Below are 20840 nucleotides of genomic sequence, written 5' to 3'. Positions count from 1 at the left end.
TTGGGGACAATGCAGGAGGAAGCCCTTTCATGTTTTTCTATCAATCAGACCTCCATAAATGGAGAAGTCCTCGAAGGGGTCAAAGCCTATTGCAGCTCTTTGCTGTGTTTTAATTGAAAGATGGAAGTAAGGGAGGAACAAGATGCACTCCCAGTTCCCCACCCTGGCCAAGTTTGTAATCTCATGCTTTTCCCCCCACAAGACAAGACACTTCTGTGCCTTCACCATCTCAAGATTTCTGGGCAATTTTGTTTCCTTCTTGCTTGGGTGACTGCTAAATATGTTCTCTGTTTCCAAGCTGTTCTGTTCTCTTGGAATACCATGGAAAAGCAGGGCCAAGAAGGCCCTGTGTCTGCTACCTATTGGGGAAAATATGAAGAAATCTCCACAACTCATTCTTACAAAAAGTCAACTGACTTTGAAGGCCTGAGTTCTGTGATGTTTAATTCAAAGAATAACTCCCACAGAAGACTCATCTGCCTCCATTTGCTATTTCTCTCTTTCCTGAAGCAAACTGAGAGCAACCTCCCATGCATTTTGACTGAGTTTATCCACTTTCCCTTCTCTTCTAATTCCCAACAAGAGCCTGACTTAGGGAAAGGCTGGTCTTTGGAGATATCTGAAGAAAGTCTGGAAACAAAATGGAGGTCAGGGTAGAGATGGTAAGATAGCAATGAAATTGTAGCTATGACAATGATTTTAGTGGTATGTTTCACATTTCTGAAAACAATACGTATGTAGGAATCCCGTAGAAGCAGAAGGATCTTTAAGCCTAATTTGAACTCAATTTACAATGCATTCAGTGGTGTTTGCTTCTTTAAAAAAGTCTGTAAACTGATCTTTACTGAGGTTTTAAGCAGGAGGACAATTAGCAGAGGAACACACTAGTAAGGGCAAACTGTAGTTAAGCAGCTTAGTAATCAGGTCTGTCTGTCTGTCTGTCTGTCTTGTCTGGACTATGACTATAAGTATTTAACTGCTAATTTCAATGATATTTAAGTATGCTTTACTTTGGGTTGAAGCCAATGTAATCTCTAATGAAGGAGACCTAATGAACATTACTAATTTTGTGTAAAGATATTGGACAGGATCCCACCTCTCTCCCGTGTACACATTCGAAATGAGGGATAACATTGACTGCTGCTGGCAGTCCCTTTGGCAGATGGATTGAGTTCCCCCTCCATACACACACACCCCACAACATGAAAGTTGGCTTTTTTGTGGGGTATACAGTCCTGGACATTTGCAATCCTGGTTAATACTTGTTCCAGGGGACATTGTACTGGGAAGTCTGTAAGAACATATATGGCTATAACTGACTGTTGAACAACAAACAATACAGAAGAGATTGGATAATTTCTGTTTATGTGCTGTAATATACACTTTGATTAAGTATATGAAACACTACCAGTATATGAGAAACTTCCTTTGAGATTTTGCCAAATTCTGTCTTAATTATATTCTGGCTTTTGTGTTTCCCAAGTTGTAAATTGCAAGAAGAGTGAAGCTGTATTTAAGAATGTGCCTTTTGTGTAACTTTTAATCATGCTTCTCTAAATATATTGCTTTATCATTCTATTTACTGTCTCAGCAGAAGGGATTGTAGATACTTACTGTTCTCACATAGTGGATGAATGGAATAAGTATGCTTCATGAAAGATACTAGATTTTATTAAAGACCTTAAAGCCCAAATCAACAGGATATGTAAGCACATACTTAAAAGTCATGTGAATTAGTCTAAATGTTATAAAACATGAAGCATTTTATCATTACTTTATTTGATATCCTTTCTCTTTTTAACTCTGCTTCTTTACTGCTGTGAATCCCAATGTTCTCAGTACTATCCAATCCTAAAACCTTAGTCTTCAGATTTGTGTGTGATGTTATGCATCAATTCAGATGTAAGAGCCTAACCCTAAAGCTTACTGTAATTAGTGAAACATCCAGCATTAATTTTGTTTAGCATTAGAAGTTAGCTCACCATTTTGGACTTTCCTTTATAAGGGTTAACATTTCTTTATTCTAACAAGGTTCTATGGTTAGTGTTAAAGTGTGAAATATACTTATGATTCACCAAAGGAATCCACTGAATCATTTTATTCATTTAAAAATATTTGTGTGTTATAACCCAGTAACTAATTTAAACTGTCCCAAAAATTCACAATAGTACAAGGTTGTCATAGGGTTCAAAGTTTGGTGTGAAATTTCACTAAATTCAGAAATATTTGCTTCCAAGAAAATGGGCTCATGATACTGTTTTTTTTTTTTTTTTTTTTTGTGGGAACAGCAATAAGAAATTGTATATCTTAAATCAAGTTTCAAAAGCAAATTTGAGTTGTGGTTATATTCAGTTTCATTGAATAGATGCTACCAATGTGAAATGTTGTCAACATTTGATGAAATTGTGTCCTTACACAGGAAATAATCCCCATCACGTTCACCTGCTCTATAGTATGCATGTGGACATTTAAAAAGTATAAGAACTGTGTGTTATTTATTAATATAATATGTATTATTATACCTTCCAGTTAGGTCAGGGCTAACTCAAAGATAAGTTCTCAAGCATTATCAGAGGGCATCGAGCTTAAACACACACACACAAACTATGTACTCTGCAAATCATAAATATAATTTCCAATAACAAGAATAATTGAAGAACAGAAGTAATGAGCATCTATTTTCTCTTTAGTATAAGTTATTGCAATCCAAATATTGCATTGTACATTAGTATTTTGAATGTGTCTTACAGTTCCTGATGATGTGTTTGCCCAGAATTACATATGGAAAGGCTCCTACAATTACAAAGGCAAAAAGCAACCCATGACCTTGACAATTACTAATTTCAATGCGACGTCGGGAACAGTGAATGCAACACTTACTAATAGCAATATGGAGCTGTTGCTTTCAGGTATGGCCTTGAAACTACAAAGTTTTCAAATTAATCTCTATAATTTAAGATGCATAATGCCTCAGGATGAAACAATGTAATGTATTTGCTTTTTGAAAAACTCACATATTTCCTGCTTTTGCAATGCATGGTTTAGAAAAGGAGATAGGATGGGAAGAATGAAACTCACTACAATCCTATGCATGCTTACCTAGGGAATAAATCCCTTCTAATTCATTGGTATGAGTACACAGAAAAGTGTACTGTCAAATATGCTTAATATGAGTCCATTGTACCCTGTTTGGTTTAAAACACTTAGGCAAACTTAGATGATACTCTATTTTTATTTACAGTTGTGTAAAGACAAAGAGCTATATTGCCCTGTGAGTTTCTTCATATATTGTTGTAAACAACCCAGAGAGCTTCAGCTATTGAGTGGCATAGAAATGAAATAAATAATAATAGTATTCTAAAACCACAGGTTAGCAGAACTTGTGAGAGACTGCAAAAAGAGTGCAGTGAATTCTTGCATCAGTCTTTGATGTAGAGGTTATTAGACACTCAATCCTGACTTATTGTGGGGTCAAAGGGGCATCTGAAAAGCTAATTTAAATCGAACTTCAAGAGATGACATACTAGAGCTAGCTGGCAAATTAAAAATTAACAACTCTCCAGATGGATATCATGTACCTAAAAGTCCTTCAAGAGTTCATATGTGAAATTGATAATCTATTAGAAAAACATTTAGCTTTACAAAAACCAGCCACCTGCCAGGGAATTGGAAAGCAAGTAATGCAACAGTATTTTTTAAGAGATCCATGGAGAATCAAGAGATTGCAGGTCCATTAGTCTAACCTGGTTCCAAGTAAATTGGTAGAAAGCATTATTAATGCTTGAATTATTAAACATATGAAAGAACAATCCATTTGGAGGAAAAATAGCATGGCTTCTGTGAAGAAAGAACTGCCTCCATTAAAATTTGAGAGCATCAGCAAACATTCAAATAAAATAATGCAGAAGGAATTATTCACCTAGTCTTCAAAGCATTTGCCCCTTATTTTATGTTGAATCTTCAGTCCATCCAATAAAATTGGTTTGATAATATTTTATTCATTTATGATGTATTTATTACATTTATATGCGACCCAACAGCCAAGCTTTCTGGGCAGTTCACAAGAATAAATAAGAGTAAGTAGCTTCTTTATACAATCCATACCTAATGCATGGAATTCAACATTAGAAATAATGGGCACTGTGCTAGACGGTCCATCGGCTTGATCAAACGAAGCTTTTCTTAGATTTTTTTTTCATCCCTGTTCTTTTGCACTTAGAATTTGTTTGTGTTCAAGCTGGGATAAATATGAAGCATGAATTTCTGATGTTGTTGTACAAGCAGAAACAGAACCTTTGAAGCGGGCACCAGCTTCATCTTATTTTTATGCTCAAAAGTGTGACATTTTACATTGCAACCAAATATACCTCAACTGGGAAATAAGTCTCATTGTGTTTATTAGGATTCACGCCTGTGCAGGTGTTTAAAGGACTCTATAAGACTTACTTCTGAATAACTCTATAAGTTAACTCTATAAGACTTTCTTCTGGGTAGATATACTTATAATTGTACTATTAAATATGTAAATTGGACTGAGATATGATGACACTGTTAAAGTGGGATTAAAATATTAGGTTTAAACAAATCTGTCTTGGTTATTTTTGAGGGAAGAACATTATGTAATTACAGGGGTATTCGTCTTCCCCATATGGCTATATTGACTGAGACAATGCATTGTAGATCACTTTAAGACATTATCTGTAGTCCTTAAAATATCTTGCTGATGATATCAACATTCCATTACTGCAATATCCAATACTGCAATAGTCATTAATTAATTATGTTGTAAACATCTTTGTGTACTTCCTTGGCAGGTAGGATATCAACAATATTTATTAATCGGTTATAAATATGGATTAATATTCCGTGTGGCATGAGTATTAACATAAATAACATAAATCTGTGATGGAACCCCCCTCCATCTTTGGAACCACCTCCCTGCTCTGGCCCACCTTTCCATCTTCTCCTTGTCAAGACAGTCCTCTTTACAAAGGCCTTTGAAAGTCTCCCTGGTCATTCAGGGGCCTGACACAATTTTTCAGATGCTGTTCTTTTTATTCTCGGTCAGATCTTTATTTTCATTGTATTTCAGTGCAATGTATACTTTTAAAAATGGCTATTGTTTGATTATTTTCAATGTTGTTTTATCCTAGTTTACTTTATTGTTTTTATACTTTGTTGTAAACCAACCAGAGAGCTTCAGCTATGGGTGCTATAGAATGGAAATTAAGTAAGTAAGTAACTAAGCAGCACCAGAAAGGAGCCACTTTCACAATAATAATAGTGTTATCTGGTGCAGCAGGATTTTCTGGATAACCTGTTGGGCTAGCTAATGCTGTTGGCCCTCAACTGGAGATCCCTTATCCTAGTGTAATATAACCAGTGCGTATGGAAATGTAAACTTCTTTACATTTACAGTGCAATCGTAGTGTTTACACATGGGCGTTCCCTGTGCAGGGAATGTTAACTTGCGCGTGCTTGCACCTTGCATAGACTTGCTGGAGATGTGGACAATATTGCACAGGATGTCAAGCATTCTGCCACTCCTTGTTCATAGCTTTTGTGAGTTGGGAATGGCTGTAGTGGCAGTCTCCATATTCTAGAACATTTCCTTTAAGCCATCCTTGATAGACTCTGCTCGATTAGTGTGTTCCATCATACTTTGCCAGAAAAAATAGTCCAAAGAATTTATCCGTGAAGATCATTCATTCATCCTGCTAAAACCTGTCATTTCATCTTCAGCTTTTAATATTTTCCTGAGTTGAGTAATTCTTTGGCAGAGAAAGGAGATATCTGAAATAGCTGGGTATGCGCTACCTTTTGGCATATCAGGTTTAAGCATTTATAACAAACATAGATAGTTAAACAATTTGAACTATCAAAGTAAAAGTGTAGCCCTAAACCCTGCTACTGCAAATTCTATAGCTGTTTCTAAATTCTATATTTCTTCCAATAGTATAGAAAACCTCCACAAATTTCAGTAGAACGCTTGTCACTCCTACAGGCTCCAATGTAAGGTTATTGAGTGGCATAATGGCCAACTTGGATCTTCAGAAGTATAGCAGATTTACTGATACTATCACTACTACTTCAACTACTGCTCCAGCTATAGAATGTGTAAATTTTGTCCTGTTATTTCCACAACATTTCATGTCAACAGCATGCTGTTTGACACAGAATTCTTTCCATTCCTGTTCTGATTGTGGAAGTGTAGTCCAGCCAAGGTACTCTGTTTTAGGTTCAATAGAAAGGAACAAAACCACCTGTCCAAAGATGATATACAATCTGTTGAACACAACACTGAAATATAGATGAAACGTATTAATAAACTAGCAAAGGAAAATTTGCACTCCCCCACTCCTTGGCTTGCTGGTTTCCTGAGTAGGCCAGAGGATGCTCCATGATCTTCCAGAGGTGCCTGGGTGACTGACACATTAATCTCCATGCCCAACTGGGAACAAGATGATGCCTCCTACTTTGGATTTTATAGGGTTCCTTTCTCCAAATGTTGCAGAGTCTATCAGGATGCACTCAGGCTCCATCCCATTTTTCCTGGGAGCAAAGGTGTTCTAGTAAGGTAAACAACATTGTTTTCACTGTGAGAGAAAACACAAACATCCTTATCTACAGAAGGAAAGCAGCTTTAAAACAATTATCTGTGGTGCTTTTCCTAAAAAGCTGAAATTCAGGAGGCCTTGCATGCTTTTGATAAACAATTTTGACTTCTGAACACTGGAAAGTATCATCACAATACATGATGAACCTCAATAACCTCCTCCCAATTCTTCAGGAGAGCCTGAATAATGCAGTTCCTAAAGTATTGTTTGCTTTGGGACTCAGAGGAAGGTAAAAATATGAACATAGGAACAATAATTAGCACCTCATGGGCTGTTGCACAGTCTGTGCTAGGATCATCAGGCCTTTCGGTCACCAAGCTGAGTGTTATCTGCAGCAGTGTCCTGGCTTTTAAACTTCAGTCTTCCCCAGTCTTGTTTGGACATGCCACCAATAGAACCTGCCACCGTTTACCTGCCACCTGAGCTGTTATCCTTCCTTATCTACAACCTTTCCTCAGCTGTGTTGAAACATATTTCTCATCATGCGATCTCTGCAGAACATATTTTAGAAACTTGTGTGTATGTGTAAATGAGACAGTATGGCATAATGGATGTGAAGCTAAGAGACCATGGTTCTGATATCATCCTGGCAATGAATAAACTGGGCAGATTGAGAAATGCTGCATGGTCACAGTTCCCCTTTGGGAAAGGTATAACAGTTGCCTATATCACAGGGCTTTGCTGAGATCTGTAAAGGATAGTAGTATTGCATAAATTATGTCAATGCTTCTATTTCGATCCTTGGTGACAAAATGTGTCTGTGTGGATTTTAACCAGAATTGCAATTCACCACCTACAGGATCATCTAGAACAGGTGGAATTTCTTTATAGGTCAAGGCACTCACAACTCTGTTAAGCACAGATCCACAATACTTGTGTTTTTCTCTCTCTCAGTAGCATTTAATATATAGAAAGAAAACAGAGAGTGCATGAAATTTGAACTCTTCTTGCTTGAATTGTTTTTAGCATAGAAGCACAAATTGAATTGAACACTGTAGGATTCAATGTAGGTATGAGAGAGAAATATATTTTACCCTGCTTCCTCCCTCTCCCTACATATGGAATTTATCTGATACATACTTTCTGGAACTGAAAGCAGATGCAACCCTATTTGCATTTAGAAATCCGTACAACAATAACTGTATTTGAAAAATGCATTCATTTGAAACTACATGCAAACATTATTTAGTCAACATAAAAATGCTTGACTAATGTGAGAAAATAGGTGTGGAAGTATGCTTGAATTTTCATACACACACACACAAACCTGACAAGGCTTGCAATCCAATATAGTGTCAGGTTAGCATAAAATCCAAACTGGAAATTGGAGAACCTTGATAAGTTTGAGTTTTATGCAGTCCCACATCTGTAGTTGAATGCAAACTTTGCTAGTGGCAATTAGGCCAAGACTACCTTTCCACCTTGAGTTGGTAGGACTTAAAGATCACCTAACTTAGTCTGGAACCAATCCATATTATAGTCTGTGTTTCTCTTTGGTCAAAGAGTCATGAGTCTTTTAGTGCTAGAATTTAGCAGGATAGAGACAAAGAGGCAAAAGTAGTGGTGGGTACAGAGACAAGAGCTTTCCAACTCTTTATAAAGCAGACTTGAAATACGTGATGACTCAAAAACTTATTTTTTCTATTTTTGAATATCTGCACAACATGAAAATCAATCATCACTTGTGCGATCATTTCACTTCTGATGAGAAATGTTTTAAAACTCAAACTATGTATCAATGGCACAAATCAATTATTTATATATTTTACAGGGGTGTATAAAAGCCAAGAAGCTCGTTTAATGCTCCATATATATCTCATTAAAGCACCATCTCATACTTCTGTGAACAAACTGAAGGAGGAAAAATGGGCAATGGATGGCTTTGTGAGTACAGTTTTGGCAACATCCAATATTATCTTAATAGGAATGATGGTGTGTGCACGAGACTAGAAAAAAAGACATTTTAAAAATGAAAGTTTAATTAAAAATGTTGAAAAATAAGGATATATGAACAGTTGCTGACAGGACAAGTATGAATGATGGCAGCACAATATATAGTGGGGCTCTTACAGGTCTTCGGAAATGCCGTGGATAAATTTTGCTTCATGAGAATTATACCCATGTTTGTTGGGTGTGCCAATATGCAGAACAGACTTTCATTCAATGTTATTTCTCAAGAGTGGTTATTGCTTTATTGTAAAAGCAGGTGGTGCTATCCTTTTCTGTAATATATTCATAGCAAGATTAATAGATTTTCATGCTGACGACACAGAATACAACCAGCCTCGGTTATAGTAAGCGTCTCCTCTGCAGTGCAGTGGAGCTTCACATGCATAGTTGCCTTATAATTGTTCAGGCAGAAAATGTCCCAGGTGTTTGGTAAGGCAAGTAGATCCACATATATCAGAACAAATATATGCCTTTCCTCAGTATTTAACAAGACACTATCTCCAGTCTGCTAGGGACCTTGCCCCTTGCAAAGTGTAGGATGCTGATAGCACAGCTGAGTGAAGCCAATCACTGCAACTAATTGCTTTAAAACATCCAGGAACAAATTAACATTTAACTTACAACTTGTGTCTGTGATTTGCTGCCATTGCTATTTCAACAGTCTGTACCACCACAGTGGATTATACTCCAGTTACTTAAGTGGACATCAAATGCAGCAGAAAATCTATTACCTTAATGTGCCCCCCCAACATAAATATGACTGCAGATCTGGCTACCTTTTCATTCATAGGTACCCAGTTCAACAGCGATGTGGCAAAAATGAGCAACAATGCGATGTCATGATTGTTTGGTCCTATCCCGGCATATAGTACTGTAACATGTATAGAAGATTTTTATGGGGTCACTACCAAATAGATAACGTGAGGCTTAAGCTACACATGTTGGGAATTCCATGATTGGATCTTCTTATAAAAAAAAAAAAAGTTTTGCAAAACGCAGCTATGGGGGATGCCAATCTAGACTGAAGTGATGATCTAGAAGAAGGGCAGATCTATCCTTCTCAAGATGCTTCCTTCTTTGACCTAATTTTTCAGTCACTCTGGACCCATAAACTTGTTGGCAGTCTGTGAAATGCTGCACAGTGTAAGAAATGTGTGAGTACTGAGGGAAATGTCATGGGAACACATGTGAGAAACTGGCACTGGAAAACAGTGCCAGTGCTGAAAATAGTTCCAGATCCTCAATCAAGAAAAAGCAGCTAGACTATTAGCATTCACTACTTCTGCAAACACTGACATTTTAGTACACTGCAATCCATATACATACAACTGCTTAGGATGGTATGTTGAAACTGAAGACACCTTCTCTTTGCTGCTGGAGACAGAGCTAAAAGTTTTGATCATGTTCTATTGGCCACATAAATATGACTGCAGATCTGGGTACCTTTTCATTCATAGGTACCCAGTTCAACAGCAATGTGGCTTCCACATGACTCATACTTCAGCTTGTCTAGAGTTGGGTGCATATTTGCACACATTTAAATTCTGTTCCATGATAATTGTGTGCTGGATTGCAATAATTAAAAATAAGCTTTAAAAAGAAAAGGGACTAAAATTAGTTTCAGTTCAAACATCTACAAGTGTTCTCGGTTCTACAGTCACATGTGACTTATTTATAGGTCAGTAGCTCTTTTTGACAAATATACAGAGCAATCACACTGACAGAAATATTTTTAATCACTTTTGCTGACAGTAATCTCAGGTGTTAGTAAAACAAACACATTTAAGACAACTGAAACACAAAGATTTAAAGGCCCATTTATTTTTGTAGCTGTGCTACCTACTGTTAGAAAAATCTGTTCCATGAAAGATACAAATCTAAACAGATCACCTGTCTTATACGAGCTGAAACCCAAAGCAGTGTCTGAATTTTTAACCAATGTGATTTTGTTCCTTTTTAAAAATCCCTCTAGGTTTCTGCTGAGCCTGATGGTGCTACCTATGTCTTTCAAGGATTTATCCAGGGTAAAGATTATGGACAATTTGGACTGCAAAGATTAGGTAACTAACTACTACTGCACTATTTAAACCCTGTGTGAGTTCCATTTGGGAATATGGGCCCAACCACAATATCCATTTGCTGATTGGCTCTTTGTGCATAGAGCTCCAAGATCATGAACCCTGTGAAAAGCAGAGGAACATGATTTCATGGAGATGGTACAAGTGTGCAATGTATTCAGTGTATGGAATCAAGTGCATGAGGAGCAGGTCAGGAACAGCACACCAGGAATGATCCTCCTCTCTCATCCACATATTTTGTATGCATCAGTTCTGAATTGCTGACCATGGCAATTGTTATGACATTTCCTGATAAAATGATTGCATCTGCTAGAGTGTTGGAACATGAGTTTAAATTCTGTTTAAAATTGAGAATGTATGTCTGCTAATAGCAGATGTGTTCGCTAAAGGCTTGTTCTATTTTCAGAATTGGCACAGTGCATGATTGTCCGAAGACTGGTTTGCACTCGTTTGTGTGTCTGCCTGCCTCAGGCATGTGTGTGTGTTCCCACACACACATGCCAGTGTTGGACACATGTAGAGTTTGTACTCATACTGGGGAAGTGACAGCATGGCAACCAAAGCCAAACTGTAAATGCCACCTATAGGTTGGAAAGGAGTAAAGTCAAGACATCAGGGTTTTCTCATGGCCACCATAAATGAAGCCTTTTGTGATTATAGACTATAAAGTACTCATGAAAGGGCACACAATATGTGAGTAATTCTGAGCTGGGTTGAATCAAGGTCTAGCCATGTGGCTCACCGAACACCTCTGTGAGTTCACAAATTGATGCTACCAATTATGGTCTTCACCTACTGCATCTGGTATTCAGAGGTGTACTGCGTCTGTGCATGGGTGCTATTATTTGTTGACAGTTAGTTAAGTGTAAAACTATAACAGGATGAACGGTTGGTTTGGGGCATTTTGCATCACTATATTCATGTACCTGAGCCATTTTCTTGAACCTTTGTTTCCTAAAATGTATCACAGCTAATTGTAGTGTAATACTTAAATTTAGGGTAGCCTAGTTCTTCCGGATTAATTACAACTTTCTTATGCAAGATCTCCTATGCATATGATAAACAAGCACTGCAGGCCAGGGCAGAGCACTGGCTGGGATCACAGGGCACTCTGTGCCACCATGGCTTGGAAATCACCAGTGGCTTACCATATTTTCCAAGCCAGGCATGCTTCCCATGCAGCAGTTTCTTTGTGGCCATAAAGCATCCCAATAAACTATGGCAAGATTCTGATGATATAACAAGGGAAGGTGTAGCCCAAAATTCTACAGAGCCACTTGTGGCAGAAAGACTTATTTTTTCTGGCCGTGTGACTAGTTAATTAGTGACCATTGTTGGCAGAGGAACAATGAGTTCATCTGAGCTCTCTGAATTGCCTTTCTGCTTCCAATCAAATGGGTTGGAAGTTGGTCAAACTGAGTTTTCTTTGTAGGTTTCCAACTGAAGGATGGACAGTAATTTGCATATTTTTTTGAAACCATCAATGCCATTTATGGGAACTGACACCAGGAAAAATATGTTTTTGATACAACCTGTGTGATTTGTGTAAGCCACATATTTTCCAGGTGCTGTTTTTCATAAAATGGACCCTGAAAAACTAGTGGGTTGATAAAACGTGTGCAAATCTCACTAGTCCATGGTTTTTCACATGGGCTTTTTTGCTCAAAACAGCACCTTGAAAAAAACTGAACCATGTGTTTTGAGTCTTTCCTACAAGAAGAAATATTTCCAAATGGGAGTTCAGGGAAGTCATTCCTTCAATGCTTTCATCATCCCAAGCATAATTCTCATAGCTTTGTGGGTTTGAGCACAAGTTCCAAGTGCCCCATCCATTATGCCCTTGACTACAAACTCTAGCAGTGAAGGGACCTCTGCAAAACTGGGGGCAGGGGGCTAGTACTGTGGAGGGAGTGAAAAAAAGCCATAGAAATGCAATGACTTAAGGCAAATATAGCATATAAAATTAATTATAGTACTTATATTTAAGAAGTACCTCAGAAAATACATTTGCTTGACTTTTTACTGTAATGATAGTGATATAATCACAATAAAACAGCAATATAAAACTACTAAAAATTAGGACTTGTAGGACTTATTTCTGCCTAATCCTTTATAAGATTACATCCTGAAAGGGCTAACATAGCCTGGAATGGTATATCAGGGTGGGCAGGCAAGGGTCAGGAGCTGCATGCAACTCTTTGAGTTTATTTTGCAGTTCACTTCCTGAGGTGCCCACTTACTTTTACCTGTATGTTGTTCTTTCATTGAGCAAGTCTGACCACCCCTGTTGTATATCAAGACTAAGAGGCAGAACTACATTAGTCTGATTAGGATAATAAAACACAAAAGTACTAAAGTTACAAAAATATATTAAAGTACTTTGAAAGATTACAAAAGCCTGCTGAAACAGTAGCCTTAGCCTTCCGCTGAAATAGCAATGTGGATGCCAGACAAGCTTCTTTTATGAGAGCATTCCAGAACTGGCAGCAGAGGCTGCTACTGAAGATCCTCTAAAATAAAATATACATTGCACACCTGTTTGGTTTCTTTACTCCCAGACCTGGTTAACAGTTCTAGGGAACTCAAAATTTTGCACATCCCTGAAATGAATATTATGTGTAACTACTGCTTAAGTTAAGGAAGAGTAAGGGGTGTCTGCCCCCAGTGTTCATTTGCTTAAACAAACAACCTTTTGCAAGTGGAGCTGGGAGAGGGCACAGTAGTGTGGGTTTTAACACTGGCTAGCTGTTATATAAAACAGAGCACGATTATCCTTCATTTATCACACTTGGAATTTTTCAATAAGGTGCTCTATCAGAAAGCACATTATGATGCATGCATTAAGAAAATATATACAAAAAGGCTTATTTTAGTGGACATATTTGGTAAACATCCATATGGATTTTACTGTAGTTGAAAATCTATACATAAGATTATGCATGAGTTTGAAAACAGCATAAAGTGATACAGAAATAGGATGGAACAATCTCACCCTTGGGGATGGGGAAGGGAATGCTTTGGAAAGTGAGAAAGAGAGATTTGTCTGCCCCTAGTTGCAAATACAATTGATAGCAACATCTTGGGCAAAACTATTACACCATAGCTTACAAAGCTAATATGCATATATTTATCACTGATCTAATATGTTCTGCCCAGGAATTAATGTGAATATGGTTAGAATAAAAGAGAGCTGGACTTCAGCATCAACAAGGGAATGCAACATAGCAGATGAAAAGTACTGTCCATTGTTTTTAAAGAATCCCTTTCTGCTAGGAAATTGATTAAATGGCTACATTGACTCTCTTTAAGTAATACTCTGAGATCACTTAAAGAGAAGGCTTTTGGCAGCAAGAGTTAAAAATGGGCTATTGTACTGTACTGTGCTCTACTTTTCATAGTCTGTTTCATAATATGTTCCATAACTCTTTGTGAAAGAGGTGGGCATAAATGCAAACAAATTTATAATGGCTTCACTCAATGTCATTAGATGAATTACTCTTCCAGGACCTTGGCTCCATATCCCTGGCCATGAACTCACCCTAGCAAAACAGCTCCAGCAGTTTGATGAAACTAAATTTTCTGAAACCCTTCATCTTTGCAACCAATCCAGCCCTCATGTGCTGAGTGCCAAAAACAAGCAAACAAAAAACACCCCATTCCAGAATAAATATTGTTGATGTTGTCAGCTGTTTGGCTAGCATCTGATACAACTCTTTGTTGTATACTGTAAGTTCAGCATTACACTGCAACTTCTCACATTGCACAGGTGTTTGGCCATTGAATCTGAGTGTATTTTTCATTTTGCTCAGCTAAGAGCACAACCCTTTGGGACTGATCTTTAAGGGACAGAGTGCTATGCTTGGAGCCCTCTTCCAATCCTGAATCACTGCTGTCAAGATGCATCAAGAGAAGAACACCTTCTGTTCTTTTCAGCTGCATTTTGAGCAGGTGGTGCCATCTCACTTGCTTATCTTTCAGGAACAGAAAAACTTGTGGATCCAGCAGATCTACAATGTATCCTCTCCCACTGTCAACTTTCTTCTCTCCCTGGCCTGTTCTGAGCAGGCAGCGATGCTTTCTAGCAGAAAGCCTGCTATGGAGATTTCCATGGTGAAAAGGAAAGATGGTGGGGAATCTGAACAGGGAGTTCTTGCTTGAGGTTATGGTACTCAGTTCAATGCTCTGCTCCCCTGGGGTGGGGACATCTGCCATATCCCACAGCCCCTTGGATGCCTCTTGAATGGGTGTTTATTGCTATTAGCTACCATTTGGAAAAAGACCGTAAAATGTATAAGAATAAAAATGGCCAGGCCTCTTTTCGCAAATGGGCATTGTCAGCTATCTCTAGGTAATGAAAGTTCTTGTAGATATTAAAGATCTAGGCTGGGAGCTTCTTTATCCTATGGATATTTCTGTACTAGTTTGTAGTTCTTTAATGCAAGAAGCAGCGAGACAAAATGCCCCACCCTCTTCCAAATAACTGTCCCTCCAAGATACTTCAGAAGGGAGTACAGTACTGGTCTTCTTTTCTTTTCCTTTTCTTTTAGACATCTGAAATAAAACTATAAAATGTCCCAAGGTAGATATAAAGATACCCACAAAAATAGCTACCCATTTTCAACAGAAGCCAAATCCATTTACAGTATCTTAACAATAAACAATTTGTGATTGTATAAATACGCAACTCTATTTTTGTTTCTGTTTATATCATCACACTTGGCATGTATGGCATATATTTAAAGAGGAGGAGAAGGAGGATGAAATAATCAAGATAGCTAAGCTGATGTATCAGTAGTCAATTATTTAAGCCAAAGCATTTTAAACATGAAACTCAAATTTCTATCAAAGTTTATGACATGGATTTCTCCCTCATGGTCTCTTTGCATCACACACATGGCCTCTGCATGGGCGTGGAGCCTCTTAGTAAAACTTCTGTGCCTAAGGGATTTCTGAAAAGTACTTTTCTACCCACCAATTCAATATTCATGTCCCAATTGGCTCCCTGCCTGCTCCCACACTTGTTTTTCACCCACCATTGAGAGAAACTGCCCTCATTCCCTGTGGATTATGTTACTCAAGCTGCTGAGGTTTTTGCTCACTCTTTCTCTCTTCTCCCTGTTAGTTGTCCTTATTTTTATTTATTTTCATGGTCTCATTGATCATTTTGCAACTGTTGGCCATCAAGGAGTTTTATCACTATTGCCCTGTGGCAATAAGCCACAATAGGCCACTCCTTGTCCCTATTAGTTCTTGATGAAAAGTGTGTGGTGGATTCATGTGCTCATTGCCAGGCAATCATAAGGCAGGCACGCTGCAACAAATCCGATCAGCCCAATCCTGTTCTGTGGAAATGTGCCTGAGAAGCTGTGGAGCCATTCTTCATATCCTGTAGCAGGATATCCTCTTCAAATCCTGGTGAAGAAAGCAGTAATGGCTTTAAGGACTTCATTGTTCCAGCTCAGAATCTAACCATGGGCTGAACCAGTCTTCCTGTCCCTTAGCCACTCATCCTCTCTTTCAGTGTCCAAGAAGTTATCCAAAAAGACATGGATTCCTAAGAGGTCTGATGCTCAAATAAAGAAGCCTCACTTGTCATTGGGTACCTTGCCAGCAGCAGGAAAACAGACCTACCTGATAAGTGCTGTATCCCTGCCTCTTATCAAACACATTTGACATCTTTCTTTTCCATGTGGGCTACTGTCATGTCTGGTTCTTGGGTCCTCATAATCATCCAAAAGGCTTATAAAATCAAGTTCAACATCCTCCCACCTTTGGGCAACCTTTGAGTTACATCACTGCGGAAGATGTTCAGTAGAAGCATAACAAGCTATTCTTACTGTTCTGCTCTCACAGTGTTAAGAATGGATGGAGAACTCCACCCAGCCTTGGAGCTTCATGATTTTGGCTTCTTTATTATATCTAAGAAATTCTAAATGATTTTCAGAATCATTTAGAACAGCCATTTTACTCTTTCTATAGATAGGGGACTAGTTTGTGGCAGTGGATTTAAAATATTCTTATTTCCACTTTGCAGTGCAGGAGACAGCAGTGTTTATTGTCAGTTTCAGCAGTGACAGCATTTAGTATCAGTTTCACAGGCTACCAGTTGCTTGTCTTGCCTTTTGCTCAAGAGAATGGCCACAATGTGGGCCCATCTTCTACTTGAGGGAGTTTGAATAGAACCATACAGGGTTAATAGCTCCTGGTTCCCCCTTCCAGACAAAAATTTCAGTGGTCTATTAATATGGCATGCAACCTTCCCCAAACTCCATGTGACTCATGAAAAGTCAAACTTGATCTCTACTCAGAAAATATTTTGAACATCACAGAAGGACAATGATTACTGGCTTAAGATCAAGCTGTGATTCTGGCTACTTTAGTGGATAAATTGTGTTGATAGCAATGGACAAAAATATTCTGCATCTAGCAATTTCTAGTGCTCATGCTAGTTGTGACCATAGGGGTGATTTTTGCAAGACTCCAGATACAACCATTACAAAATCGAACGTTCTGCCTGACAGTCATCAAAATGATGGCCACTGATTTATGCCCCTTTCCCTGACTTTTATGTTAACTTTATTATATCTACATATACAATGTATAAATTACTGTGTATCTAAAATCCTATGGGATATAGTGGTTAAGAATGCTGGGCTAGAACTTGGGATATCTGGGTTCTAGTCTCCTCTCAGGTATGGGGCTCCCTGGATGACCCGGATGAGTAGCAAAGTCTCAGCCCAACCTACCTCACAGTGTTACTGTTGTGAGGATGAGATTGGCAGGAGGGGAATTTTGTAAGCCACCTTACACAATTGGTTTTCTTTTTATTTCACCAGGACTTAATATGTCTGAAGGCTCAAATTCATCAAACCAATCACATGGTACAAACAGCAGTTCTGTGGCCATTGCTATTCTCGTGCCTTTCTTTGCCCTCATATTAGCCGGATTTGGGTTTTACCTTTATAAACAAAGGTAAGCAAGACCATAACCTTCACATATATGAGTGTGTGTGAGAGATGTGAGACATTTTGAACTGGAGTTGAAAGTTTAAAGCTGATTCCTCTTTGCAGGCCTCATAGTTCATCTGGATCACATGGGGAGATGAATGAGGTGGGTATCTCAAGCCAGGCTATTTGCTCCATCAGTTTTTATTGTAATAGCCCCTTGAAATGTGCATGGGGGGTATGGGTTGGAGAGTTAAAAGACCCAGTTTTATCCAGCAGTATGTGCTATCTAATTTGTAAAACTAACTCTATCATGAAATACAACATTTTTCAGAATAAAAATCTCAATGAAATTCAGACGAGTTAAATCTCAGCTCTTCAAGACTCTTACACTAGTGTAACCCAAGGAAGAGTTTATATGTTGCAGTAAGGATGTCTTTGCTTCACATTTAGAAGCAAAGCTACATATTTGAATTAGTCCTGAATGGCATTTTGACCCTTTTTGGAATTGTCTTAAAAGTCTTAACCACAAACCTGGACATACCATCTTGTGTATGGGCCAAATTTACTCTGGTTTCATCAGCTTGTCTCCTTGCCAGTTGAACAGGAAAACCTCACTTATGCACATTTCTGACAGGGTAATTGGAATTTTTACTCTCTGTGAAATAGCAAAATGTAAATTTGAAAGTCATCAGTCAAAAACATACAATAAATCTTAAGGGAGCCACCATCTCAGAATATTACAAGTCATTGCATGTTTTGATGCACAGAAGTACCCATGGGAAAGTCAGAAAAATTCAAAAGACTAATTAAACCCATAAGGGGTTTATAATGTGTAACTAACTTTCAAGGTTCTGCATTAACACACACACACACACACACACACACACACACACACACTCGTATAAAGCACAAAATTTCTCATATTTTTGGTACAGAAACAAACTGTGACTGTTAGCGGAGCAAGGACAAAATAGCCATCCTAAAGTTAAAATAGAATAATGGGCAGAACAATGGGGCTTTTCTGGCATGAAAGACAGTAAGTTCCAGCCGGCCTGCTAAATTTTGTTTGCAGACAAAACTGCTGTTGTTAAGGTCAGATTTGGAGGCAAGTGTATTTGAGCACATCGCTTTGGGATGAAAGCTGGTCTCAGATTAGTACCATTACTGGACTATATTTGAGAGGCATCCTTGGAAGAGCAAATAACATTAACAATGAATGTCTTTGGTTCATCCTCACTATTCTCATTAAATTGAATTATTTAGTGCCTGCCCTGTGCATCCCTTTATTCTATTCAAGATAAATTAAGAGCTCCTTTGAAAAACAAAACAAAACTCAATTTTACTGCATACATACACTAACCTCATTTTAGAACTGTCATGAATACATGATAGGAAAGGTTATTGGTGTACATTATAGCCCTCCTATTTAAATTGTTGTTCTAAATTATTTCTAAGAGATGTGTAGGGTTAATCAGGTTTCTCGGTGTCTTGCAAGCCAGTAATAAAAAGGGTATGCTGTGTATTTCATACATGGCCTATATTTTGTTTTTGACATTTACAGTATTGTGTCTTGTATTTTATATATAATTTATTTTACATCCCACATAGTTTGTAAGAACATGGAAGAGCCTGTGCCAGTGAAATGTTTTATTGTGAAAAAGATTCAGCCATTATCAAGTTATATTGACAAACTTCTTCCAGAGATTTATTTTGTTGTCCTCAGTTGTTTGAAAGATGTGTACAAAATTTTTAAGGATAACAATGCCTCATTGGTTGATCTTCTCTCAGATTATTTGTGATTCTGTTTTATTGGAACCTTTGTTCACACCTTCATCCACTATTACATGTTGAGCAGAGTGAAGATAAATCACAACTCTCAATTTTCCTGTTGAAATGTGCTCATTTACTGGTTGGAAACCCAAATTGCATGGAATAGCAAAGCAATTCTTTCACAGAAAGTTGTGCAAATAGTGTTCTTAACCTTACAAAATGCAGACTTTTCATGTCTTAGGTTACCACACAACCCTGTACTGGTCTGAAGAACACTGAAAGACACTTAGAAAGACACTTTTTAGGCCAGTCTTTCCAAGCTAACTCCAGCTGTTTTCAGCTGCAACCTTCCTCAGTCCTAGCCAGTATGACCACTGGTCAGGAATTTAGAGGGCATCCACTTGGGAAAAGTTGCTTTGGATACTCTCTGAAAACCCTCTATCCAGCTCATCTACCTGAGGTTAGGGCAAGGCTGTTACCAGTTACACTGGGGATCTCATATATATAAAGGAGACTATAACTTAGTCATGTCTAGGAACCTTAGCTTAATTGTAACTTGGTCATAGATAATCAGGGTTCATACAGCCCCTTTGGCTTGGTAAGCACTGCTGAGATACACCTTCTGGGTGAACTCTGGACCTTCAGAGTCTCCTGAAACCATAACCCTTTAGGTGTTTATTGTAACCTTTCACCCAGAGTTTTAGGATACAAGACTTGGGTATTTTTTTAAAAAAGTTGAATCATGTTGTTCATCACTTTGATCACCTGCTATTTAAAAAGGTTACAGATGCAGAAATAATATACTCTCTCTCTTCTACTTCCACAGAACTGCACCTAAAACACAGTATACAGGTTGCTCTGTACATGAAAATAACAATGGGCAAGCTGCTTTTGAAAACCCCATGTATGACACCAACGCAAAGTCCGTAGAAGGGAAGGCTGTGCGATTCGATCCCAACCTGAACACAGTCTGCACAATGGTATAACATTGCGATGGCCTGACTTCAGTGCTCTGAAAATTGAAACACAACACACTGCACACAGAGTCCACTGATTTTTCTTTTTTAATAATAAAATTAAAGCACACTTTTCAGAATTTCCTGGGTCACCTTCTTCTGAAGATGAGAGAGAAAGAGAGACAAGAGTGGGTTTCTTTTTTCATAAACTGAAAAAAAATATATTGACTTCATGTTTACTGTGGAGCATTTTACAGAAAATTTGCTGCACTCCATGAGTGCTTACTCACTGTTTATTTGCTTTTTTTAAAAAAGGATTATTCTAAAAAAATAAATAAATAAAAATAAAAAATAAAACATATTTGCTTATATTGGAGGAGCATCCACTATCAGTACTTCTGTGCTTTATAAACTATGCTAGAGGGACTGGGTTTAAAGGAATAAACAAATGATATATGGTAGAAATTAATGTTATATTTACAGGAGACAGCAAGAGTCACTGAGCTACACAATTCCCCCAGC

General features: G+C 37.9%; 1 protein-coding gene across 1 annotated transcript in view; it reads left to right on the top strand.

Annotated features, from left to right (window-relative positions):
* The window catches only part of CSMD3 (CUB and Sushi multiple domains 3), a 650552-nt gene extending 630204 nt beyond the window's left edge, over positions 1–20348 (top strand). The window contains exons 67-71 of the mRNA XM_044421466.1: positions 2751–2909; positions 8389–8501; positions 10540–10627; positions 17482–17617; positions 20189–20348. Of these exons, the coding sequence (XP_044277401.1) occupies positions 2751–2909; positions 8389–8501; positions 10540–10627; positions 17482–17617; positions 20189–20348 (656 nt within the window). The remainder of the gene's footprint in view (positions 1–2750; positions 2910–8388; positions 8502–10539; positions 10628–17481; positions 17618–20188) is intronic.
* The last annotated feature ends 492 nt before the right edge of the window (positions 20349–20840 follow it).

The sequence above is a fragment of the Varanus komodoensis genome, unplaced genomic scaffold (assembly GCF_004798865.1).
Source record: "Varanus komodoensis strain SLA01 unplaced genomic scaffold, ASM479886v1 scaffold12, whole genome shotgun sequence".
Classification (NCBI taxonomy): domain Eukaryota; kingdom Metazoa; phylum Chordata; class Lepidosauria; order Squamata; family Varanidae; genus Varanus; species Varanus komodoensis.
The sequence above is the reverse complement of the archived record's forward strand: the minus strand, read 5'-3'. Positions and strand labels throughout refer to the sequence as shown.